At 45.3% G+C, this 27,972-nt stretch overlaps 1 protein-coding gene across 7 annotated transcripts in view; it reads right to left on the bottom strand.

Moving 5' to 3' along the window:
- agap1 (ArfGAP with GTPase domain, ankyrin repeat and PH domain 1) overlaps window positions 1-27,972 on the bottom strand; it is a 959,457-nt gene that overhangs the window by 283,477 nt on the left and 648,008 nt on the right. For all 7 annotated transcript variants that reach the window (XM_038787582.1, XM_038787583.1, XM_038787584.1 and 4 more), the window contains one exon: window positions 10,993-11,161. In XM_038787582.1, the coding sequence (XP_038643510.1) occupies window positions 10,993-11,161 (169 nt within the window). The remainder of the gene's footprint in view (window positions 1-10,992; window positions 11,162-27,972) is intronic.

Here is a 27,972-nt window from a genome sequence, read left to right as displayed (position 1 = left end):
AGGATGAGTCGGCTGTTTGAGGGGGAGTGGAGGTTAAATGTCAGCGCTTTGGAAAGGACCCGGCAAACCATGTACATATGTTCTGGCCATGTCCTGAGCTGGTGAGATTTTGGATCGCCGTCTTTAGCACCATTTCGGTGATTCTACGAATTGAATTGGAGCCCAGTCCCTTAGGGGCGTCAGATCTGCCAGAATTGCAGATGGGTGCGGGGGCGGATATCGCAGCCTCCGCCTCACTGCTCGCTCACAGGCGGGTTCTGTCGGAGTGGAGGTCTGCTTCTCCACCCAATGCCTCAGTATGGCTGGGGAACCTTATGGAGTTTTATACCTTGAGAAAATTAATGACACCATAAGGGATGCAATTAAGGGGTTTTCTACAAGATGGCAGCCATTTATTTTATACTTTAATGAGCTCGTCACCATCAGCTGTTGGGTGGGGATAGGGATTGGGGGGAGGTCTTTTTGGTTCATTTTCCTGTTTCATTGCTTCGTACTTATCAAAAAATGTTCACTAAAACATTTTAAAAAATAGCACTTCATTGGCTATAAAAGCTTTAGAAAGCTCTGAGTTATGAAAGATGTGTGGTATAAAAGCATTGCAGACCGGTATGGGCCTACATTCTCCACATGCAGAGTTCTAGTCACCATGGTGTAGCCACGAACATAGAATATAGAATAGTACAGGCCTTTTGGCCCATGATGTTATGTGCAAAGCTGAGACCACCTCTCCTCACAGGAAAAGAAAATTCAAAGAAAAGACAATACACATCCTTCCTGCATCGGCCAGCAGCCCAAACAGAGCCAACAACCATACCCACACTATCAACTCTGGACAATGTGGTAATGTTGAAACCCAAAAAAAAGGAAGAGCAAAAAGTGACTTGAAACTGCTCATCATGGAAGACAAGTTCCACAAAAGTAGTTTGTCATCCAATTAATAATTTTTTATACTTTCTGTCGTGAAGGCAATCTCCAAACAGTGAAGTCCCACAAATAGCGAGATGAATGACTAGCTAATCAGTTTTTGGTGGTACTGTTGAAGGAAGACCATTGACAAGGACAACAGGAGTATTGCTAGTTTTCTTCAAATCATGCTGCGGAGGGCAGCAAGGTGGCACAGTGGTTAGCACTGCTGCCTCATGGCGCCGAGGTCCCAGGTTCTATTCCGGCTCTGGGTCACTGTACGTGTGGAGTTTGCACATTTTCCCCGTGTTTGCGTGGGTTTCGGCCCCACAACCCAAAGATGTGCAGGGTAGGTGGATTGCTCACGCTAAATTGCCCCTTAATTGGAAAAAATTAATTCGGTACTCTAATTTTTTTTTACAAATTCATGCTGTGGCACCTACTCCATCAACGTGAGCAGGTAGAGGGAAAATTGGTTGAATTAAGGTTTGAGATGCAAGGTGAAGGAAGCATAAATATTAGGGGATTCAAAATACAATTAGACAGCACACTGGTAGAATTAATGATCTAAAGAGGACAGAAAGGTCATTATTTCTCCTGTACTCTTTGGAGTGCCTTATACCAACACTGGATGTCAAACATGAAAGGATTCTAGATCCAGCTTTCAGAATCTTGATGGCCACATGATATCATGGAACCACAAGTGCCTCGAACATTGTTTCTGCATCACCACCAGTGCTACATCCCACAATACAGGTTGGGTAGAATAACTTCACTGTGACTAACATGTCTCATGGAGTGAATTGCATGAACACCATGAAAATCGTGAATATCAGAGCTGGCAAGGGTAGCCACAATGGACAGGGCTACTAAAGGCTTTAGATTGTGCTGGGGGGGGGGGGGGGGGGGGGGGAAGCCAAACTAAAATTACTCCATACATAGAAGAGCTGAGTGAGGAGTATGAGCCTGCTATCGGAACAAAATAAAATATATTTTTGTCATTCCATCCAAACAGAACATGTTTCTGTTAAAACTATAAGAGTCACATGAATTCATGAAAATACATTTTAATTCTGGATAAAGTGATTTTTCTTTTTCCGCTAAACACAGTCGCTTTGATTCCTGACATCATGGGCCGCAACAGAAGTCACACAACAATAAAGGGATAGGGTGTCTTTAAGGACTGCCAATGAACTGCTCTCCTATACAGCCAATTACTTCCCCATGTCTGTCAGTCAAAGGAAAAATGACTGAACCCATTAGATCAAACCTTTGCCACTGCTCATAATGCACCTCTTAGGCCTCATTAATCTGAGTCAGCGGCACACAGCCAGCGGTGCTCAACAAGGCAATGAGAGCCTCCCCCACACCCCACGTGAGTCCTCTCATCTCCGAAAACAGTGCTAATCAAGCTATCCTTATTACCCGACTCACTGTCATGTGAACAGCATTCACTCCTAACTGCTCTCATTAGGGGCCCATCTTCAGAGACGTCTGACTGGAAAGAAAGTCTGATCACATTAATATTCATGACAATAATTAGTATTCTAGGTCACTGAATATTCATGCTATTATTTTGGTTTTATGGGTTGGACAAAGTCCTTACTGTCAGCATAGAGGGGACTTGCATTCTCGGGGCTTTTACAGATGAAAATTCTGTCACATTCACATTCTGAGCTGAGTGGAAACCTTGTTACATGACACTGGCAGCCCGCTGACCAAAAGTTTACATCTTTGAAGTTTACAGCTGCGGTAAATGAATTTATCAGATGAATCAAAAAATTAACAAGACAATTATAATTCCTGTTAAGCTGCGTGGAGCTGGGGTATGCATTCTGTGCTCTTTGCTTGCTGAAATGCTTTCTATATAAAGACTTGCAGGTTTAGTGATCACACACAAATAAATATAAATAAGTTAATGACGTCCTGGAGGGTTTTGATAGAAATTTATGAGAGATTTCAGATTAATGTCAGAAAGACGATTAATAGTCAAAACACGTCTGGAAACGCCCTTTTTACGCCTAGACCCAAGAGTTGCTAAACGCAATCACACTATCTGTTTTTAAAGGGTTTGAGAATTAAATCAGTCCACCTAAAGTACCAAAGAGCAAAGAATTCAGATATGTCACATTATCAAAGCAATATATTAGAAACTAGAAGCTATTAGATTAGAAGAGCAGGATTTGGATCCACAGAAATGTGCATTTCTCTTCTAATTACAGCAACCAGCTATACATCACATGTCACAGAGCATTATTCTGTGGAGCTATTTTATGTTATATCAATCCAGTCTTCTCGCTTCCTCTCCTGAAGGTGCTGACTCACACTGAGTTATGCATCTGATTCCATAGGCAGTGGCTACCAGTCTCGACCTAGCCTTGAGTACCAATCTTACATGTACAAGCATGTGCATGTACACTACCTGACCCAATGCTGCCTTCAACTCAGCTGGTTTGTCTATTTAAATAAAAATGCATTTTCATGAATAGGTTTTGAAGCTAACCAAGCTAAACATTCTTTTTTTGCGACCCTTCGATTTCTACAAGTAGCGCTGCTGATGCACTCTTATAGATTCAAGCACAAAGTCATTTGTTTTTGTCTTACGATCCCTGGCTTTCCCAAGCACTGCTGCCTCACATCACTGAGGGCCCGGGCTCGGTCTGGACCCAGGTCACTATCTGTGGGGAGTTTGCATATTCTCCCTGTGTTTGCATGGGTGTCACCCCCACAACCCAAAGATGTACAGAATGGTGCATGCTAAATTGCCCCTTAATTGGGAAAAAATATATAATTGGATACTCTACATTTATTTTTAGAAAGATTCCTGGCTTTCCTATTATTCGCTGGTTATGGACTCATCTTTACTACCAATAGGAGATTCACGAGGTTAATCCCAGAGTTGAAGGGGTTGGATTACAAGGAGAGGTTGAGTAGACTGGGACTGTACTCAGTGGAATTTAGAAGGATGAGGGGGGATCTTATAGAAACATTTAAAATTAAGAAGGGAATAGATAGGATAGATGCGGGGCGGTTGTTTACACTGGCGGGTGAAAGCAGAACTAGGGGGCGTAGCCTCAAAATAAGGGGAAGTAGATTTAGGACTGAGTTTAGGAGGAACTTTTTCACCCAAAGGGTTGTGAATTTATGGAACTCCCTGCCCAGTGAAGCAGTTGAGGCTCCTTCATTAAATGTTTTCAAGATAAAGATAGATAGTTTTTTGAAGAATGAAGGATTATGGTGTTCAGGCGGGAAAGTGGAGCTGAGTCCACAAAAGATCAGCCATGATCTCACTGAATGGCGGAGCAGGCTCGAGGGGCCAGATGGCCTACTCCTGCTCCTAGTACTTATGCTCTTAATTGCCCAATTTGCCTTCTGACACCTTCTAATAAAATTGACCAGGCCTATTTATATTATTATAGATTGTGTCTACTGAATATACTGCAGCAACTCGCCAAGGCTATCCTGGGAGCAGTCCCATGACCTCCAGCAGCTAGAAGGATAAGGATAATGGGCTCATGGGAACACGAGCACTTGCAAATTCCTCTCCAAGTCACATAACATCCTTTTTTTTAGCTGGGTCAAAATCCGAGAGCTCCCTTCCTAATAGCACTATTGAGTATCCTCATCATGTGGACTGCAGCAGTCCAAGAAGGCTCTCCACCCACTTCTCAAGGGTAATTGTGGGGTGGGCAATAAACGCTGGCCTCGCCAGTGATCCGCTTATCAGACCATAGAATTCCTACAGTGCAGAACGAGGTCATCCATTCCCACACCTAACCAGTGCATCTTTGGACACTAAAGGACAATTTAACATGGCCAATCCATCTAATCTGCACTTCTTTGGACTGTGGTAGGAGACCAGAGCACCCAGAGGAAACCCAAGCAGACACGGGAAGAACATGCAAATGCCACACAGTCACCCAAGGCAAGAATTGAACTTGGCTCCCTGGCACCGTGAAGCAGCTGTACTAACCACTTTGCCACACAATTAATGCTGAGCATTAATGCTTTTTTTAAAAAAAAGTGCAGTCCAGTGTTTATGTTTTAAATTTGTATGCTTTCAAAAGGTAAGAGAGAAGCAAGAAGAGACATTGGATAACTGGAAAATGAGACTGGAGAACTAGTAATAGGAAACGAATAGTTACTTTCCATCAGTCTTCATGGTGGAAGACACCAGTGGGATACCAGAACTTCAGGAGAATGGGGGGCAGAGGTGAGTGTAATGGCCATCATTAAGGAAAAGGTTCTGGGGAAACCGAAAGGTCTGAAGGTGGATAAATCACCTGGACCGTATGGACTACACCCCAGAGTTCTAAAGAAGATAGCTGAGGAGATTGTGGAGGCATTGGTGATGATCTTTCAGGAATCACTGGAGGCAGGAAGGGTCCCAGAGTACTGCAAAATGGCTAATGTAACATTGCTGTTTAAAAAGGGAGGGACGCAGAAGACGGGAAATTATAGGCCAGTCAGCCTGACTTCAGTCATTGGTAAGATTTTAGAGTCCATGATTAAAAATGACATTGTGGAAGTGCATGAAAAATAGGACTGAGTCAGCACGGCTTCGGCAAGGGGAGATCAAGTCTGACAAATCTGTTAGAGTTCTTTGGGCAGGTACCAAGGAAGTTAGACAAAGGAGAACCAGTGGACGTAATCTATTTAGATTTCCAGAAGGCCTTTGACAAGTTGCCGTATAGGAGACTGTTAAATAAGTTAAGGGCCCATGGCGTTAAGGGTATGACACTGGCATAGATAGATGATTGGCAGAGAGTGGATAAAGGCGTCTTTTTCAGGATGGCAGCTGGTGGCTAGTGGTGTGCCTCAGGGGTCTGTGCTGGGACCACAGCCTTTCACAATATACATAAATGATCTTGAAGAAGGAACTGAGGGCACTGTTGCTAAGTTTACAGACGATACAAAGATATGCAGAGGGACAGGGAGTATTGAGGAAGCAGGGGACTGCAGAAGGATTTGGACACACTAGGAGAGTGGGCAAAGAAGTGGCAGATGGAATACAATGTGGAAAAGTGTGAGGTTATCAACTTTGGTCGGAAGAATGGAGACATAGACTATTTTCTAAATGTGAAAAGACTTAGGAAATCAGAAGCACAAAGGGGCTTAGGAGTCCTAGTTCAAAGTGCAGCTTCAATGGCAGTTTGGAAGGCAAATGCAATGTTAGCATTCATGTCGAGAGGGCTAGAATACAAGAGCAGGGAAGTACTTCTGAGGCTGTATAAGTCTCTGGACAGGCCCCATTTGGAGTATTGTAAGCAGTTCTGGGCCCCGTATCTAAGGAAGGATATGCTGGCCTTGGAAAGGGTCCAGAGAAGGTCCACAAGAATGATCCCTGGAATGAAGAGTTTGTCACATGAGTAGTTAAGGACTCCGGGTCTGTACTCATTGAGAGTTTAGAAGGATGAGGGGGGAACTTATTGAAACTTACAGGATACTGAGGGATCTCGATAGAGTGGACGTGGAGAGGATGTTTTCACGAATAGGAGAAACTAGAACCCAAGAGTCTCAGACTGAAAGGATGATCCTTTAAAACAAAAATGGTGAGGAATTTCTTCAGCCAGAGGGTGGTGAATCTGTAGAACACTTTGTCGCAGAAGGCTATGGAGGCCAAATCATTCAGTGTCTTTAAGACAGAGATAGTTAGGTTCTTGATTAATAAGGGGATCAGGGGTTATGGGGACAAGGCAGGAGAATGGAGATGCAAAACATAACAGCCATGATTGAATGGCAGAGCAGGCTCGATGGGCCGAATGGCTTAATTCTACTCCTGTGTCTTATGGTCTTAAAATCGTGTTGCTTTTAAAATTAGGATCCATTTCTTCAATACATCAGTTATTTAAAAAAGGCACCTGAAGGGGGAGACCAAAGAAAGAACTGCATTTATATCATGCTTTTCATGACCACCAGGTGTCCAAAAGGTTTACAACCTCTACGTACTTTGAAGAGTAGTCACCGCTGCAATGGGGGGAACATGGTAACTAATTTTTGCACAGCAAGCTCGCACAAACAGCCACAAGATAATGATCAGATTTTGTTTAGTGATGTTGACAGAGGGATAAATATTGACCAGGGCAGAAAAAGTCCCCTGTTCTTCAAAAAAATGCCACAGGATCTTTTCTATCCACCCGAGAGAGCATGCAAGGCATAATGTCACATTTGAATAAAGCACTTCCAACTGTGCAGCATTCCCTGGAGTGTTAACCATGATATCTATGCTCAAGTCCTTGAACCCAGTACATTGCAACTCAGATGGACTATTCACTGAACTACAGCTGGCTCCCGATAAAAAAAGCAATTGTTTGGCAGTGTTTTGAGAAAAAAATCCTTGTTAAAAACACATTCTTCTGGCAGATCTTGAATGAAATAAGGACATAAGAACTACGAACAGCAGCAGGCAATTCAGCCCCTCGTGCCTGCTCCGCCATTCAACGCGAAAATGGCTGATCTAATCTCGGCCTCATCGCCACCTTCCTGCCACTCTCCATAACCCCATGATTTTTCAGAGCTTGTCTAATATTGATTGTATATTTGTGACATGGGAGTTCAGTCCACCCTTGAGTTCAAAGTCCTTTTTATTTGTTCAAGGAGAGTTTGAATCATCCAATGGTTTATAAATGAAGTAATAGATCACTCAGGTGAAACAAGTGTTGGCCAACAACTGCTAGCCTTGCCAGTGACGCTCACGTCCCACAAAAGAATACAAAGAGATTAAGAGCAATAGTGTGTCACTCTTTTTGGTGGTGTGGTAAATAGTGAGGAGCAAGGCCTTAGATTATAAGACAATATCGACAGGCTGGTTCGATGGGCAGAAGAGTGGCAAATGAAATTTAACCATGAAAAGGGTGAGGTAATGCATTTTTGGGAGGACTAAGGCAAGGGAATATACAATGAATGGTCAGACTCAAGGAAGTGCAGAAGATCAAAGGGACCTTGGTGTCCATGTCCACAGATCGCTGAAGGCAGCAGGATAAGCACGTAAAGTAGTTAGGAAGGCCTATAGGATGCTTGCCTTTATTAACCGAGGCATTGAATTGAACTTAAGAGGAGAGAGGTTATGTTGAAGCTGTATAAAACAGTGGTTAGGCCCAGCTGGAGTACTGTGTGCAGTTCTGGTCCCCACACTATAAGAAGTTATTGCACTGGGGAGAGTGCAGAGGAGATTCACCAGCCTGGGCTGGAGTGTCTTAGCTATCAAGAGAGAGACTGGATAGGCTGTTTTCCCGGGAGCAGAGAAGTTTCAGGGGAGACCTGACTGAGGTGTATAAAATTCTGAGAGACATAGATATGGTACTTTTCCCCTTAGTGGAGGGGTCAATAACCAGGCATAGATTTAAGTTAAGGGGAGGGATGTTTAGAGGAGATGTGAGGGAAACCTTTTTCACCCAGAGGGTGGTGAGAATCTGGAACTCTCTGCCTGAAAGAGTGGTAAAGATGGGATGAGCATTTGAAAAGCCGTAGGTGTAGCACGGTAGCATGGTGGTTAGCATAAATGCTTCACAGCTCCAGGGTCCCAGGTTCGATTCCCGGCTGGGTCACTGTCTGTGTGGAGTCTGCACGTCCTCCCTGTGTGTGCGTGGGTTTCCTCCGGGTGCTCCGGTTTCCTCCCACAGTCCAAAGATGTGCGGGTTAGGTGGATTGGCTATGCTAAATTGCCCTTAGTGTCCTAAAAAATAAGGTTCGGGGGGGTTGTTGGGTTACTGGTATAGGGTGGATACGTTGACTTGAGTAGGGTGATCATTGCTCGGCACAACATCGAGGGCCGAAGGGCCTGTTCTGTGCTGTACTGTTCTATGTTATGGGCCAAGTGCTGGAAAATGGGATTAGAATAGATAGGTACTTGATGGCCAGCATGGAGACGATGGGCCAAAGGGCAGCTTTCCATGCTGTAAAACTCTATGATTCTTTTCAAGTATCGCTCCAAGATGGTGAACTCACCCCTATATACTGTACACATAAAATGATGTGGTGAAGAAAAGTTAAACTTGACGTGGGGTTTTCGTTAAAAATCTACAGCAAGTGAGAGTTAAACATGATTAGTTGCCAAGTCATTACCTGGTATCGGCATGATCCTCTATTCTTCTCCACCCAATATTGTGCTTTGAGCAACCCCTCATTCCCCCAATAGAATATACGGGTCCTATCTGCACTGATGCTTGTTTGGTCCAGATCATTGTGTGCTGGTTTGCCAAGGTTTTTACTGCCAGATCCAGCTCTTTGACCCTGAATCGTCAAAAACAAAAGTGTCTGATTTTGTGGCTGATTATTTCAGCCCTGGTCTGAAATAAAAGGGCCAGTCTAAAGGCTGCTTAGAGAAAATACTGAAATGGCAGCACGGTGGCGCAGTGGTTAGCATTGCTGTCTCATGACGACGAGGTCCCAGGTTCGATCCTGGCTCTGGGTCACTGTCGTGTGGAGTTTGCACATTCTCCCCGTGTTTGCGTGGATTTCGCCCCCACAACCCAAAGATGTGCATGGTAGGTGGATTGGCCATGCTAAATTACCCCTTAATTGGAAAAACCACCAGACCTCCCACAACTATTGATAATTCATATGTATCTAAATTTCAATGGCAATGCAGGTTTTAAAAAATTAATTATTTCACAGGATGTTGGTGTTGCTGGCTAGGCCAGCATTTATTGCCCATCCCCCATCATTAATGGTCCTTGGGACGGTGGTGGGGTGAGCCACCTTCTTGAACAGCTGCAGTCCATTTGGTATAGGTTCACCGACAGTGCTATTTGGAAGGGAGCTCCAGTGTTTTGACCCAGTGACAGTGAAGGAACAGCAAATATATTTCCAACTCAGGATGGTGAGTGGTTTGGAGGGGAGCTTGAATATGGCACAATATCACCACATCACCCAATAGTTTTACGCCAGCAATGACCAAACTTTGGGGCAGCACGGACCATTGTGGTTAGCACAATTGCTTCACAGCTCCAGGGTCCCAGGTTCGATTCCCGGCTTGGGTCACTGTGCGGAGTCTGCACGTTCTCACTGTGTCTTTCCGTGGGTTTCTTCTAGGTGCTCCGGTTTCCTCCCACAGTCCAAAGATGTGCGGGTTAGATGGATTGGCCATGTTAAATTGTCCTTTGTGTCCAAAATTGCCCTTAAGTGTTGGGTGGGGTTACTGGGTAATGGGGATAGAGTGGAGGCTTGTGTAGGGTGCTCTTTCCAAGAGCCAGTGCAGATTCGATGGGCCGAATGGCCTCCTTCTGCACTGTAAATTCTATGAATTCACTTTCTTAAGGGTCAGGTTGTGGCAAGTGTGAGGAACATCTTATGAGACATTCAACATAACTTTGACACTTTGGAGTTAATTATCTCGCTGGCATTTTTAAAACGTATTTACATAAAATTATTTTGTGGACTGGTTTAATGCCTTGATTAACCCTTTATTTTCAAAGGAAGAATAAATGCTTTAACGTTGTTCACATAGGAAGTTTAAGCAAATATAGCAACTGGTGGGCCTCCAGAGGAAATTAAAGCCTCAAGTCAGTGATTAAGTTCACTAATCTGCATTGACAGCTCTGCTAAAGCTCTTTTTAAAGAGGGAAAAAATTACTGTACCAGTGGAAGGTGGGAGGGTTTCTTCGTATTTCACTCTCTCAACCTCTGTGGACAAAATAAACAATCTGACACAGGAAGTGCTTTCCTCCCCCATTTAATTTGCTAATTATCTCGGACTTAGTCCTTCACCATGTCCTTAAGCTGTTCCCACGATTCACGGGCAGCTGTTCATCTCACTGACGCAGAAAAGTGCCAGCCGTTATACTGATAGCAGGACAGATCACTTTGCTGGTTTTATTAGCCACACAACTTGCTGGGAATTGGGGGTGAGAAAAGAGAAAGGAACTCAACATTGGTTTTGCAATGTACCATACTCAGTGTGTCAAATTACCACAGGCACCTGCTGATGTGTTGCAGAGCTGGTCTCTGCATGAGACTGGACACAAGTACAAAAGCCCGTTTCCTAGTTCTTCAGTGCCAACAGAAAGGCGCTGCATGCACCTGAGGACAGGTACAACCACACTAGCAAGCTCAATCTCCAGTGGTTACTTTCTCCGAGATCCTACTCACCCGGATTCTGCGAAATGTGCAAACTGCTCAGGTCTTTGGGCAGGCCGTTTGCTTTGGGACTGGAGAGAGGGGCACAGGCTGAGGTGGCACGAGGGGGCCGTTTCCCTGGGACCTTGACTGTAGTTCGCAGAAGGTCAATTTCCTTTCCATGGACATTCTGCATGTAATCCTAGAAAGAGACATACAAACATGCTTGTGAAAATGTCAGCATTTAAAATAGTCTTTTTTTTAAGAATAAGTCTCACATATAAATACAGCAAAACAATAAGTACAAGAGGGGTTTACGTGCATTAAACTAATAAGCCTTTTACTACAAGAGTAAAAGGACTATATTTACCAAATATGATCACACCACTGACAAAATAACATAAGCTCAACAATGTCCAAATTTCACCCAAAATGTTTTAGATATGAAATAACTTTAGTACCATATAGTTATGGATAAAACTGTTTTAAATAAGTGCCAAATTTTTAAAACATGGTTTATTTTCTTGTTCAACTAATTCTATTCTCATGGAAGCTGTCCAGTTACTGGCAGATATATTTGCCAACTTCAAGCCCCAGTTATTGCATGCACGGCAAAGTCTCAAATTCAAGCCAGCTCATCTTGATTTTCATGTGCAGATGCTGTCTCTATAATCAATTGTGTCACTTGTGTCCCAAGTACTGATCAGAACAGAAAGATCTTAACAAGACACAAGGGCAATTCAAACTGAAATACTCAAACAACTCTTAACAAGTCACTGGAGACTACTTGATGCAAGTCTCCACAAGTGTGGTCCTTGCAAACCTCTGCCCCGTAACAGCTTGAAAAGAGTAATTGCAAACCCATTTGCATTTATTGCTGTTCATCATCCCCAAAAACCTAACTGGGAGGGCCTCTGGGCCATTGTTCCTCTCAGAGAGCATCAATAAACTAGGTGACTGGGTGCACAAATCCACCCTCTTTGCTCCTATGCTGCCGCTTGTTTTTACACTGGGCTCCTAATTATGTTGCATCTATTGCCATCCACTTAATTAGCTGCATTAATGTGATTTCTTTTCACATAGTCAAGCAATTAAGAGCTATGATTGAGTTTCATTCAATTAGCCTCAACAAACATGCTAATTGATGCCCCAGATGCAAATGAGGTGCGATGAGGGAAACCTGCTAGCGATCCGCGATTCTGTCACAAAACCACGGCTCTCTAAGCACTGACAGGGTGATAGCAGCAGCTCGGATACCTCCAGCTCAGCCTCCTGCTACTTCTGCTGCACAATGAACTTGTGGTGCCTTGCTTATCATGCTGCCATTTAAGGGGAAGTTATAGATAATCAGACACTGTGCATTATTAGATTGAAAAAGTTAAGAATTCCTGCACCTTTGTTTTAAAACAAAGGCCGCTTAAGACTCTTATTGAATAAATCGTCTCTTTAAAGGAGACTTGGTATGGTCTTTTCTAGGATGAGAGCAAGTCTCAGACAAAGGCAGTATGTGGAACAGTCACAATGGTTCTAGCCCCAAAACTCCACAGACAACAATGACAGGCAGAGTTTGTTACGTTTTGCAATATGATTGCAGTAAAACTAAGAGTACAAATAATTTTAAGAGTCAGAAGCAACTGGTGGCAGTGGCATGCTCTGACTTTACATAAATATTGCAAGATTTCCCCGACAGAGACTTTAGCATGCTAATGCTGCCCTCTCTAAACAATGAAGGAAAGCAGCAGACCATTACGATGGCATTGTTCATCAACTGCAAACATACACAACATCCCAACAGCAATCATGATATAATGCGAGGACATATTAACAGAAAACAGGACATACTATAAAGACAAAGAACACTGAATAAAAGAGGCTGTTACTTGAGCTTCATCTCCGAATACAATGGAAACCTGCACCTAACTGTACTTAGATGAAAAAGTCTTACAAATTTGTAATATAATACATTAAAAAAAAGAAAAAGTCTTACAAAGGCACTCAAGTATTGGTAGAATAAATATATTCATGCATGGGCTTTTTTGTGTAATTATGTAAACAAACACACACTACATACGTTGAGAATGAAACAATTCAGATTGGGCATCACAACCAATTTCGAGAAACTGTAGGGTTTTTAAAAAACCGATTGATAGATCAATCGCTGATTTATAAATTCATCAGCTTCTTCATAAAGTCCGAACACTTTTCTTTCTCCTGGGGGCTTTAGTGAGTTAGATCCCAATCAACTCCACTGAGGCTGTGGTGCCTCTAAATCCTTGAAGGAGGCGTAATCCAATACTGAAGTTCCAGCAATACATTGCCAACAGGACAAAAAGGTCCATCTGTCCATCCCATCAGCCCACAGTACAGAGCAACATCAAAGAGGTGTTCCGAGAATGTACTGATCAGAATACCTAGAATTGAGGAGGAAGTCTTATTTTCTATCATTTTCTTGCCCATGCATGTATGCACCTGTTGAACTGGTTAAAGTGGAAAGATTCGCCAAACATTGGAGTTGAGACTGGTTGACAAAACAGATTCTTTTTAAAATCCAAAAACTACAGCACCCAGTCTCACCCAATGCAATATTATGAGGAATATTCCAGGTGAAATATTCAAAAAATGGTAGCAGAGGGGCAGCATGATGGCACAGTGGTTAGCACTGCTGCCTCATGGCGCCGAGGTCACAGGTTCGATCCCGACTCTGGGTCACTGTCCGTGTGGAGTTTGCACATTCTCTCCGTGTTTGCGTGGGTTTCGCCCCCACAACCCAAAGATGAGCAGGCTAGGTGGATTGGCCACGCTAAATTGCCCATTAATTCAAAAAAATAAATTGGGTACTCTAAATTTTTTTTTAAAAAATGATAGCAGAAATGCAAATGTTTCTTCAAGAAAGAAAGAACCCAGATTTATATAGTGACTTTCACAACCTCGGGATGTCCTCAAATGTTTCGTAGCTGACAAGGAACCTTTAAGAGTGCATTTGCTTTTGTATTTCAGGGGAATATGGCAGCCAATATATAGACAGAAAGACCCGGTAAACAGTCAAGCGATAATGATGACACCATCTGCTTTTATTTAGTGATATTGATTGAGATAAATAATGGCCAGGATATTTATTTGTAAAATATTTTTATTCTCCATTTTCACATTTTCTTCAGAATTTACACCCCACCAACAAGCAGTAAACGGTAACAAATACAAAGTCAATCCCCTTAACAATAACAACGATCCCATCCTCCCACCACCCCAAACAACGGCCCACCTGACAATATAAGCATCAAATAAAACAAACCCTCCCACGGTGGGAAAAACAAAGGGAACAAAAAGGAATCAGGAATTGCCTATGGTCACCATTGATCTATAGGTTCCACCCCCCTCCCCCTAACATTCAATGCCACCCAATCCCTGAAAGAGTACCGTAAATGACACTCATGAATTGTAAATCCCCCCCACTCCCCGACTCCTCCCCTCCACTTCCTCTTACAAAACTCCTCCCCCCAACCTCTGTTCCTTCCCCCCAACTTTCCACCCCGGCTAGACTCATCGGAACCTGTTCTGCCAGGCTCCGATGGCCGCAGCCCCTTCCCCCACCTCACTTCCGTTCACAGGCCAGCTTAAACCGGCCAGCGTGGAGGCCCTCGCCCGGGTCTCTTTTCCCCTTGCCCAGTCCCAGGAAAACCAAGAAATCCCCTTCAGCACACAACCCCCACATACACACCCAAGTCCCAAAGAACCATCATTGCAAATCCAAGTCCTTTCTCTTCCCTTGTTCAAATACATACAACGTTGGCTCATTTAGCACATACACCAGCATGCAGTGAAAAAATACAGTTACATGAGGCTACATTGGTACATGACCATTTCTCAATTCAGCCACAGTCCTTCTGCCTTCGCAAACTCCTCCGCTGCTTCTACCGTCCCAAAATAAAAGTCCTTGGATGTGGGCAACACAGGTGGAGAAGATAGTCAAGAAGGCATACGGCATGCTTGCCTTCATTGGCCGAGGCATTGAGTATAAGAATTGGCAAGTCATGTTGCAGCTGTATAGAACCTTAGTTAGGCCACACTTGGAGTATAGTGTTCAATTCTGGTCACCACACTACCAGAAGGATGTGGAGGCTTTAGAGAGGGTGCAGAAGAGATTTACCAGGATGTTGCCTGGTATGGAGGGCAGTAGCTAGGAGGAGCAGTTGAATAAACTCGGTTTGTTCTAACTGGAATGACGGAGGTTGAGGGGCGACCTGATAGAGGTCTACAAAATTATGAGGGGCATAGACAGAGTGGATCGACAGAGGCTTTTCCCCAGGGTAGAGGGGTCAATTACTAGGGGGCATAGGTTTAAGGTGCGAGGGGCAAAGTTTAGAGTAGATGTACGAGGCAAGTGTTTTTACACAGAGGGTAGTGGGTGCATGGAACTCACTGCCGGAGGAGGTGGTGGAAGCAGGGATAATAGTGACATTTAAGGGGCATTTTGACGAATACATGAATAGGATGGGAATAGAGGGATACAGACCTAGGAAGTGTAGAAGATTGTAGTTTAGTCGGGCAGCATGGTCGGCACGGGCTTGGAGGGCCGAAGGGCCTGTTCCTGTGCTGTACTTTTCTTTGTTCTTTGTGTAGGTCACCCGCAACTTAGCTGGGTATACTATGCTGCACTGCACCTTACTAATGTACAAACTGGCCAGGATGTTGGGCAAACTTCCCTGCTTTTCAGCAAATAATGCCAATGGGTCCTTTCCATCCACCAGAGGAAGACAGATGTGGTCTCAGGGAAATATAGGGAGAATGTCAGGTGGCGGTGGCGAAATCCCAGGGTGTTGAGATGGGACACAATATTTGCACTAAATTTACAATCACATTCTCCCTGCACTGACAACTTTTGTTTGTTTCATTCCCTGCCCTCTGATGCATTTAAGAAAAAATGAATCTTCATGTCAAGATTTCCCCCCCTCTCTATCGCCTGTTACTCTGTGATTCAAGGACAGCATGGTGGCACAGTAGTTGGCACTGTTGCCTCACAGCTCCAGGGTCCCAGGTTCAATTCCAGCCTCGGGTGACTGGCTGTGTGGAGTTTGCACGTTCTCCCTGTGTCTGCGTGGGTTTCCTCCGGGTGTTCCGGTTTCCTCTCACTGTCCATAAATGTGCAGGTTAGGTGGATTGGACTTGTTAAATTGCCCCTTAGTGTCCAAAAAGGTGGTGTTACTGGGTTGCGGGTGGAGGCGTGGGTTTAAGTGGGGTTCTCTTTCCAAGGGCTGGTGTGTACTCGATGGGCCGAATGGCTTCTTTCTGCACTGTAAATTCTATGAATAATCTATGAGTATCTGCTTTTTGGTGTCCTGGCCGATATTGATCCACGAACCAAATCTTTAATTACTGACAAGATGAGATGGTCAACGTCATATTGCTGTTTGTGGGATTTTGCTGTGCATGCATTGGACACCATGTTTCCTACACTATAACGGTCACTACACCTCAAAGACTGTAGAGCGCTTTGGGAAATCCTAAAGTGGTGAAAGGTGCCAGGAGAAACATGTGCTTCTTTTGACAAGCATCAATACAATCCTAAGTGTAGATGATGCAAGGTAATTCTGTCTACGATTGCCTCCCTCTGTTTGTTTTGTTCAGCAGGAGAGAAAAACCTCACAGACCTCTGTATGGCATCTTCACTTTGATGCTATACCCAGGTCTAGCAGCTTGTGGACTACTGACATCATGATTGGGCTGGTTTAGCTCAGTGGGCTAGACAGCTGGTTTGTGATGCAGAACAAGACCAGTAGCACGGGTTCAATTCCCGTACCAGCTGAGAATTCTGAATTCTCCCTGTGTACCCGAATAGGCGCCGGAATGTGGCGACTAGGGGCTTTTCACAGTAACTTCACTGCAGTGTTAATGCAAGCCTACTTGTGACTATGAAGATTATTTTTTATTTATTTTATTTATGATGCCAGTCCTTCAGCACAGCCTGTTGATAAACAAGAATGTACTGAGCAGAGTCATCTCCTGAACAGGCCTGGCACACTCCTGCAGTGGACAAGGCAAGCGTGCATGGATTTGTTTGACTTGTGATGTCTACTTTGCTGCTAGTGAAAAGCAAGCCTCACAACATCCCAAACAGTTTTACAGCCAAAGAACTATAATGTAGGAAATGCAGCAGCCAATATGTACACAGAAAGCTCCCACAAATAAAGAATGAAATAATGATCAGGAAACCAGTTTAGCCATATAATGCCGTATAAAACATAAAATGCTGTAAAACGTCAGCAGGTCTGACAGCATCAGTGGAGAGAGGAGGAGCTAACATTTCGGGTCTGGATGATTCTTTGTCAGAGCTGAAGAGAACTGGAAATAGGATGGATTATACTGTGGGCTGGGGGTGGGGGCGGTGTGGAACAGGAATGTAAATGATGGTGATCAGGGCAAAGAAGGGTGCTGATAGTGACACATTAAGACAGCAGAATGAAGGGAAGAAGTGTGTTAAAGGGCAACCTGGGAACAGATGGCCATGGTGGGGTGGGGAGATGGTGGGAAGGGGAAAAACAAGATGGAAAGTGGGATGAAAAGGAGAATGAAAAACATTTATGAATTGAAGAAATGACAATAAATTGATAGAAATAATAATGGGGTGAAGGTGGAGGAGAGAGTTCACAGTCTGAAGTTGTTGAACTCAATCTCAAGTCTGGAAGGCCGTAACGTGCCTAATCGGAAGATGAGGTGCCGTTCCTCCAGTTTGTGCGGGGCTTCACTGGAACATTGCAGCAGACAAGGACGGACATGTGGACATGAAAGCAGGACGGTGAGTTGAAATGGCAAGCAACAGGAAGGTCTGGGTCCTGTTTGCAGCCGGACCGGACATGTTCTGTAAAGTTGTCACCCAGTCTGCATTTAGTCTCTCCAATGTAGAGTAGACTGCATTGGGAGCAGCAAATGCAATCGACCAGATTGAAGGAGGTGCATGTCAAGTGCTGCCTCACGTGAAAAGACTCTTGGATGCTGAGCAAGGAGGTGGTAAAGGGGCAGGTGTTGTGCCTGCTGCGATTGCAATGGGAAGGTGCCGTGGGAAGGGGTGAGGTGTTGGGAGTGATGGAGGAATGGACCAGGGTGTCCCAGAGGGAACGGTCTCTGTGGAATGGTGACGGGGGAGTGGGAGGGAAGATGCATTTGGTGGTGGTATTGTGCTGGAGTTGACATTACTGGCGAAGGATGATCCTTTGAATGCGGAGGCTGGTGGGGTGAAACGTTTTTACCAAGGGCCAGTTCAACACACCCTTTTCATCCTGCTTTCCATCATGTTTTTCCCTTATCACCATCTCCCTTTTTCTCCCACTCCACTACACCAGGGACATCTGTTCCTTGTTCCAGGTTGTCTTTTTTGACACTGCTTACCTTTGTTATACCATTAACACATTCTGATCTCTTTAGTGTCACTATCAGCACCTTCCTTAGCCTTGATCACCACCATTTAAATTCCCTTTGTCATTTTGTCCTCGATATCTTTGTCAGTCTCTCCCCAGCCACCCCACACAATATAAATCTCATCGTGCTTCCAGTTCTCTCTGGCTCCGATGAGGAATCATCCAGATTCGATACGTTTACTCTGTTCTATCTCCACAGATGCTGTCAGGCCTGTCGAGTTTCCAGCATTTTCTGTTTTTGTTTCAGATTACAATGTCTGCAGTAATTTGCTTTTATCGGTTATAGCTGAGGGATAAATGTTTGTCTTCGAAGTAATGTCACAGAATTGTTTATGTCCATCTGAGACAGCAGATAGGGCCTTAGTTTAACAGTTCCTCTGAAAGACACCACCTCCGACAGTGCAGCGTGTGGTCCAGCCTCTGGAGTGGTACTTAAACCCACAACCTTCTGACCCTGAGGCAAGAGTTCCATCCACTGGGCTGCAGCCAACACCTTCTTTATTCTTAAATTACCAGGGGGTGGGTATGTATGTGTATGCGGTGAGAGGGACAGATATGCACAAGCTAGCTTTTATTTTACAGAGCAGCCTTTTTGTGCCCTGGTTACATTATTAAAAATTCCTGACAGCGCATTCAGAAACCAGCCTATCTGGTGGAAAACCAAACAGATGGGAGGCCTATTCCTAAATGTGTTTTCAAACAATGTATTTTCTGCCTGTAATCTTCGTTTGTGATTTCCCTAATGTAACAGAAAATCTTCATCAATAATATTTTTATCTCCGGCACCAGCTTCCTTAATTGTCTGGTAACTGAAATTATACTTAACAATCTAATTGTGTGGACCTTCGGGTGTCATTAACAATTAAACAACTCAAATTAGGGAAAGCACTAATTGGGAAGCCAGGACAGTTGGTTCTCTCACTCATATGTAGGTGGTATACACTGAAGCTGGCTTTATATTTCCGCAATATTTTATCTTAACGGCAGATTTCTGTGGGCTGCATATAGCATTATCTCCTTCACTAAATTAATATGATTCAACTTTTTGAAGCTAAATACTTGAAGGGAAAATGTGTACCGTATTACTGACAAAGAGCAGCGGAGCGAGTCTCAATGCTTTGCGTTTTCAAAGAGCCAGTACCAGATACAGTGGGCCCAATGGCTCTTGTCTTTTAACTCTGTATTTAAAATAAAAGCTACATATAAAACTATGTGGTTGCTGCCTTCTTTATTTGACCTCTACTTCGAACTAATAACATTGAAAAGTCTTGGGAAGTTGAAGTGTCAGGAAATATGAGAGGACGGTTACAATTTAATATAATCCCCGTAGTGGTTCTTACTGCTATACTTGTTGAGAAGTCAGGATCTGCTTCCCATCCATTAGAATTGTAATGCAATTACTAGCAAGCTTATTAGGCTGAAGACTCTTGGGTTAAAATCCACAGTGCACACCTGCATCCACAGCTGGATGCCATAGTGCATAAGGCTGCAGTTACAGTTCTGCATCTGTGCACATGTGTTTGTGAAGATGAGTCTGTGCCGGGGAGTATGTGGCTGTGACTGAAAATCGGAAATGGCACAGAGCTTCACCAGCTATTCTGTGCTCACAGACACAGATAGGATCTGTCAGAAATAACACCTGTGGGGCAGCACGGTGGCACAGTGGTTAGTATTGCTGCCTACGGCGCTGAGGACCTGAGTTCGAATCCCGGCCCTGTGTCACTGTCCATGTGGAGTTTGCACGTTCTCCCGTGCCTGCGTGGGTTTCACCCCCACAACCCAAAAATGTGCAGGATAAGTGGATTGGTCACACTAAATTGCCCCTTAATTGGGAAAAAATAATTTGGGGACTCTAAATTTTAAAAATAAAGAAATAACACCTGTGAACAGACATTGGTGATTCCGGGGCGGCACGGTGGCATAATGGTTAGCACTGCTACTTCATGGCGCCAAGGACCCGGGTTCATTCCCGGCCCTGGGTCACTGTCCTTGTGAAGTTCGCACATTTTTCCAGAGTTTGCGTGAGTCTCACCCCCACTACCCAAAAAAAAGATATGCAGGGTAGATGAATTGGCCACGCTATTTTGCTCCTTCATTGGAAAAGAAGAATTAGATACATGGGAAAAAAAAGTTATTGGTGATTCCAGCTATGAACAGGTGTAGGTGTGGAAATGATTCCAGCTGTGTACAGGTAAGGATGTGGAAATTATTCCAGCTGTCTGCAGGTGTGGATAAAGCAGTGATTCCAGATGTGAATGCAGCAGTGATTCCAGCTGTGTACATGTGTCCTTCAGTGTACCCGAACAGGTGCTATGGTGTGAGCACTAGGGGATTTTCACAGTAAATTCATTGCAGTGTTAATGTAAGCCTACTTGTGACACTAATAAAGATTATTATTATGTGAATGTAGCAATGATTCCAGCTGTGCACAGGTGCCGTGTGGTGATGATTCCAACTGTGTACAGGTGTAGATGTGGTTCTGGCTGCAGCTTTTTATAAATAGGGTGGAATCCAAATTTAGCATGGGGACAGAATGGGTCAGGTGGATAGGCCATCCAGTATATGTGTGGTCCGATTTCCTTTGTTGATTTTTATGGCAGTTTGTCCTGAGAACTGTTGAATCTGCTGCCATCCCCTCTGTCCTCATTCCCAGCTGGAACTTCACTCCCAGTGTGAACATTGCTGGAGGTGCAGTTCAGAACTGGTGCGATTATAGTTGTAGGACATGTTGTATCAGTAATGGTGGTCAGAGTGCAAGTGAGATGGAGGTGCACCACTCCACCACAATTTGGTGGGGAGAGAATAGACAGAGAGGGTGATAGAGATAGAAATGCTATACAGGTGGCAGCCATGGCCCAGAAGGTCACTCTCTTCTCTCTGAGTCAGAAGGTTGTGGGTTCAAGTCTTGCTTCAGATACTTTAGAACATAACCTAGTGTGTGTTGTGTTAATGTTCAGATGAAATCAAGTCCATATCTGTCCTCTCAGGACATAAAAGATCCCATGGCATGATTTTAAAGAGCGGAGTTCTACCCAGGATTTATCCCTGAAACAACATCAGCTAAACACAGGTTGTTTGATCATTATCACATCACTGTTGGTAGCAGCTTGCTGTGTGCACACTGATTTTCACGGTTTCTGCATTACAACAATCATTACACTTTACTGCATGGACTATAAAGCACTTGGGAGACATCCTACAGAAATGTACCTCTTTCTTTCTTCACAAGGGACAAAAAAGTGACTAAAAAAACGTCAAGCAGACCCATACCTCAAACTATTTTTACTTTTTTTCGATTAAGCAAGGCCCCCTCTAAAGGGTGACCTTTCAAAGCCATGTTCTAATTGCGTTACCAGCAGTGAGTTGTTTATTCTACAGAAGGTACTGCGCGCAGTTGCCCAATTGGGGGGGGGGGGGGGGGGGGGGGTGTAGAGTGTAGAGGTATCAAAATGGGGGCTTGGTTATCATTAAGGTTTGTTCCACATAATTTCTGCAGACTGAGAAAATAGCAGCACAGCTTATAAAAGCAGCCTGTATATCAACACACCATTTGACATAATAAAACGCGCAAAGACACTCCAGTAAACAACTCCTCCGTGAACTGCTGGGGCCAGAAAGGAAGAACTATTCATTGAAAAGAAGCTTCAAAGATGTAACAACAACTGCAAGCAAAACAACAGCTGGTTCAAAGAGCGACCAGGACCAATTTCCCAAAAAACTTTAACATTTTTTTTGATTATAATCAAGACAAACAGTGTCTGGAAAAGATGCAAAACAAGCTGCCGACCTGTGAAAAGCTGTCCAGGTTCCCGTTGCTTCTGGAGTTCAAAGGCATAATACACAGAGCCTGAAGCTAATGTGAGGCAGCGCTAATTTTAAAGGCATAAAATGCGATAAACTGGCCTTGGGGGCAGACAGCTTCGAAGCTAGTTGCACCTAAATAAGACATGGTTCATTTAATTCACAGCTTAGCCTAATGTAACAATCAGCTACGTCTTGCCTAAAGTTGCAGCAGAGAAATAGCCAATACCGTGCAGTTACACAAGTGCACAAGAACAGCCGCCAGATTGCTTTTTGACAGACAATATTTCACATATGACAGGCACATAATGCAAACAGCAGCGTCCAAAATAAATATAATCAGATACAAAATCACACAGCTTGCATTGTTTTACTTTCGGACACTCGTCTTGTCACAGCGCACCTGAATAGAGCCTGTCATTTGAACGGGCCTCTTACCTGAACTAACCTGACCTTTGAACAGACCTGTCACCTGAACTGATTCATCACCTGCACAAATCTCACCTTTGAACTGAGCCATCAGCTAAACAGATTGCCCTTGCATGGCCTGCAAAAACCACAGGTCTATCTTTGGGGTTACAGTATACGGTTTAAATTTTAAAAAACCTGTGCTGAAGCTCACATTGACTGAAAAAGAGTAGTTTTCCCTCCGAAGTGACATTGCTCTAATCTTAAAACACAGTCGCCTTCAATTTGACAAACTAGCCTGATTCTTTTGTAGGTCTCTGGGCAAAACACACAGCACCATTGATCCCATTCTGTACCAGAATACCAACCTCTCCCAGGGTTTGCAAGGCCATAATTCTAATGATCACAGCAGGACTAAGTCGGTCATTAAGGATCCATGTCCCCTCTCCGTTAGGATTTCTACTCGTCTTAAATTCAGTTATCCTTGTTATTTTAAACAAATGCTCAGCAATAAAAGGACAAAAAAGGACACAAACCATGCAGCTAAAAGTTATTGTTTATATACTAATTGTAAATTTGTGGAATGACCACTTTCACCTCTTACAAAAATACAAAATCAGATTCTGCATGTGCCTGGCATTGATTACAAGCTATGTTGAGCTGCATGGTTCTGTTCCTGGCATTATAAACAGTATCAGTGCACAGGGATACAATCCAATGCTTTAAATCGTTCACATGTGGAATTTTTTTTTAATTTCAAAATTGGTCCAGATGGAGTCATCATTTTGACAATCGCCCCCCAGCTTTACAATCATGCTTAATTTCCGTAAAACAAGAAATTTAAACATTAGTGCAAGCTGCTAGTGCCGTAAATGGCTGCAAAGGAGGAAGAGGCTCAATGGTGTCACTAGTTATTGCAATTTTTAATTGTAATGATTAAAAATGCACTGATAGCACAACAGCGACAATATTAAATTCCACCAAAATAGTCCACACTGCAAAGCTTCTTATCCATCCATCAACCCTTAAAAAGTCACATGCAAGCAGACATATATACAGATGCTCAAGCACATGCCGTCACATGGGAATAGACATGTATGTACGCAGTTACGCAAGTCACACACAGAGTCTGGGTCACACACATGTAGTGAGTCACATGCACACATGTACAGATACACACACATACATACATACAGACACAGGGACCGGGATTCTCCTAGCCCCCCGCCAGGTCAGAGAATCCCCGGGGGGAGGCGCAAATCCCACATCGCCGCCCCGACGCTGGCTGCCCTATTCTCCGGCGCCGTTTCTTGGGGGCCGGCGGGATTCCCGCCACGCCGGTCGGGGGCCGTTAACAGCGGCCTCTCCGGCGATTCTCTGGGCCCCGATGGGCCGAGTGGCCGTCCAGTTTTGGCAAGTCCTGCCGCCGTTAATTACTCACCTCACGCACGGCGGTACCTGGCAGGGCAAGTGTGCGGGGGCAGTCCTGGGGGGGGGGGGGGGGGGGGGGGGCACGGTGGCCTGGCCCACGATCGGGGCCTACTGATCCTGTGGGCGGGCTGTTTCCATGGGGGCCTTCTTTCCTCCGCGCAGGGCTGCTGTAGGGCTCCGCCATATTGCCCAGGGGCCAGCGCGGAGAAGAGAACCTTTACGCATGCGCGGAAATACGCCAGCTGGTCTGCGCATGCGTGGAAATATGGCGGCCGGTCTGCGCATGCATGAGATCACGCCGGCCGTTCCACGCATGCGAAAACTCGTGCCGGCCTTCGGCGCCAAATACTCCGGCGTCAAACTAGACCCTGAAAACTTGGAGAATTCCTCACTTTCGGGGGCTGATGACGCCGGAGTGGTTGCCGCCGGTTTTCCCGCTGGCATGGGGACTTAGTCTCCAGAAGGGAGAATCCCACCCAAGATGCTTGCATTATTCCATAGTCTTAGCTTCAAGTAAAAGTGTATGGCAGAACGTATCAAACAGCACATCCCTTTGGCTGTTTTCAATAGATAAAGTACTGATGTGCCACCCCATCAGCACCCTTCTCTGATGCTCCTTTGAAATTAAGTATTCTCGTGTCTGCCATGATGAGTGTAAAACAAAAGTCTTTTGACTGTCTCTCTTTTTTCAGAAAAATGAAAGTGGATAGTGTGTTTGAGATGCTAATTCAAACAACACTTTTCATTTAATTTATTACTGTTACATAAATACGTGGACTATCCCCTCCGCTAAATCATGATGGCTCGGTAGCACATTGGCTAGCACTGTTGCTTCACAGCTCCAGGGTCCCAGGTTCGATTCCCAGCTTGGGTCACTGTCTGTGTGGAGTCTGCACGCTCTCCCCGTGTCTGCGTGGATATCGTCCGAGTGCTCCGGTTTCCTCCCACTGCCCAAAGATGTACAGGTTAGGTGGATTGGCCATGCTAAATTGCCCTTAGTGTCCAAAAAGGTTAGGTGGGGTTCCTGGGTTATGGGGATAGGGTGAAGGTGTGGACTTGGGTAGGGTGCTCTTTCCAAGAGCTGGTGCAGACTCGATGGGCCGAATGGCCTCCTTCTGCACTGTACATTCTATGATTCCATGCAACACCTGGTGGAAAGCAGAGTCATCCAAACAAATCAGTTCCAGCTTTGAACAGAAAAAGACAGAAAAAGGTTGCCACTGGGCTTAGCTCAAATCGTTGGAGCCTAAAAATACTTAGAATCTATGGCCATGATTTAATGGGACAGAAACGGAGTCCCATTTTGGGCGTGTTTAGCAGGGCATTTCAGGGAATCCTAGAATCCCTACTGTGCAGAAGGGGGCCATTCGGCCCATTGAGTCTGCACCGACCCTCTGAAAGAGCACCCTAATCTAGGCCCAATCCCTCACCCTATCCTTGTAATTCCACCTGGGACAATTTAGCATATTCAATCCATCCAACAGCGCTGAGTACGATACTGCTATTTATCGGCATTTTGCCGTTTTTTTCTTTTAGCCTCGGTGAGCAACGCCCCACCAAGAACTCACCAACCTAATGTCCTACACTGACTAGCTCAGCTCGCCAGTGCAGGAAGAGTATGGATTGGTGCACCATTTTAAAATGCCGTCCCGATCTTTCAACCCCCCCTCAGCCACCCCGCCGTGGCCTCCGAACCCCCCACCCCCATTGCACCCACTTCCCTCTTAGGGGGCCCTTGAGCCCTCCTCACCCACCTCTTAAGGGCCCGATCCCTGACACAGACAACCTGGTACCTGGACACCACTCAGGTGCCTTTATACCTGGTCCACGTTTGTGGAAACAAGTGCTAATTAGCAGCCTGGTGCAAACTTCCAGGCCCAGCTGTTAGTTCCTGGGCCCAGAAAAATATAGCGCATACATATTTAAATGAGCCATTCCGGGGTCCAGAACGCGACATCACGTGAGATCTCATTAAATCTTAAAATGCGGAATTCCGGTGACCGTGATGTGCTGAGCGGAAGCACATCAGGTGGCACTCCTCCCAACCAGAATCAAAAAAGACACTTTCAGGTGAATTTTGCCCAAAATTCAGTAACAAATTACCCCAAACGGAAGAACGAGAATGACTGCAAATAAAAATCAGCGGATGGGAACTCATGGGCCGAAGAAATGACAGAAGAGCGGAAAGGGCCATGAACAGCGAGCTGACAAACCAGTGGACCCAAGGGGGTTTCGGCCGCCCAAGGGAGGGAGAGACCATCGTCCCGAGCACCAGCCTCCCCATGCCACCTAGAGACAGAGGGAAGACCTTAGAACAAAGAACAGTACAGCACAGAACAGGCCCTTCGGCCCTCGATGTTGTGCCGAGCAATGATCACCCTACTCAAACCCGCGTATCCACCCTATACCCGTAACCCAACAACCCCCCCCTTAACCTTACTTTTTAGGACACTACGGGCAATTTAGCATGGCCAATCCACCTAACCCGCACATCTTTGGACTGTGGGAGGAAACCGGAGCACCCGGAGGAAACCCACGCACACACGGGGAGGACGTGCAGACTCCGCACAGACAGTGACCCAGCCGGGAATCGAACCTGGGACCCTGGAGCTGTGAAGCATTTATGCTAACCACCATGCTACCCACTCGAAGGAGCTGGCCGATCATAATCGAGATCCAGGTGGCAGTTAATGTGGTGGTGATGGAGGCGATGGTCATTCAACAAAACACGATCAACGGACTGGGGAAGAAAGTGGAGGTGCAGAAGAGGACGATCTACGCTCTCGAGAGAGCCTTCATGGACGAGAGCGACAGGATCGTCGCTCTTGAAGCAGAGGTGACAAGGTTGGTGGTGGCCCAAGGGGGCTTGAAGAGGAAGGTTGAGGACCAGGAAAATAGGTCCCAAAGGCAGAACATGTGGATTGCGGGCCTGCCTGAATTCATCGAAGGTCGAGGCCCAACAGGCTACATCGCCCAAATTCTGGGAAACCTAGTCGGGAGAGACAGCTTCCCCAACTACCCAGAACTCGACAGGGCACACAGATCGCTCAGACGAAAGCCCAAGGCAGATGGGCAGCCGAGTGCGATCATCGCCAAGCTGCACCGATACCAGAACCGTGAGAGGATCCTGCGGTGGGCAAGACAGACTAAAGCGAGCACATGGGGAGGACATGGAATCCATATTTATCAAGACATTGGTGCAGACCTGGCAAAAAGGGCCAAGTTTAATCAGGCAAAGTCGGCGCTTTATATGGGGTGTGATTTAGCATGTTACTCCCAGCCAGACTCTGGCTCACACACCATAGCAAGGAGTACTATTTCAATACCTCGGTGGAGGCAAATGACTTTGTACGGGCCAATGGCCTGGGCAAAGGACAGGCGAGGCAGCCATGAAGGCGGGTCGAAGGAAGATCGCTGAAAGAAGCAAGCCTTCAAGAACAATGTAACATGTTTGTGCGGGACTGTATTGCCTCGTTCTCATCAGAAAAACTGGGTCACAGGAAAGAGCGAGGACAGAGAAACACAAGTGAGCGGGCAGGCAGAGAAAGCGGGCATAGGCAAAGGGCTACACCAGCCTTGGGAGGGGAGCCACCATACAATCAGGGAGGGAAGCACGGGAAGGCAGGCAGTAAGAGGGGGGCCAGGCGCACCTCTCGGCAGGGAGGGAGTGCCTGGCCAGAGAGGGGGAGGGAGAACACAGGGACAGTGAGGGGTAACATGCGGGGGGAGGGGGTGAGAACGATCAAGGAATGCGTAAGGAAACAAGACGGGAAAAAAGAGTTGGTACTCAGATTGGCTTTGTCAGATAGGGAGCAGGCCGAGGAAACAAGATGGCACCACAAGTAGCCACTTTTTGAGGGTCCCTAAACAATAGGAAACCCTGGAGTGCAGGGGAGCACCCATGTGGAGTGCACATAGTTGGCAGTCATGCTTAGTGCCCCCTGGACAAAGGGAAACGCTG

Source organism: Scyliorhinus canicula, chromosome 2, assembly GCF_902713615.1.
Source record: "Scyliorhinus canicula chromosome 2, sScyCan1.1, whole genome shotgun sequence".
In the NCBI taxonomy this organism is placed as follows: domain Eukaryota; kingdom Metazoa; phylum Chordata; class Chondrichthyes; order Carcharhiniformes; family Scyliorhinidae; genus Scyliorhinus; species Scyliorhinus canicula.
Note: the sequence above shows the minus strand (reverse complement) of the source record. Positions and strands in the feature narration are given on the sequence as shown.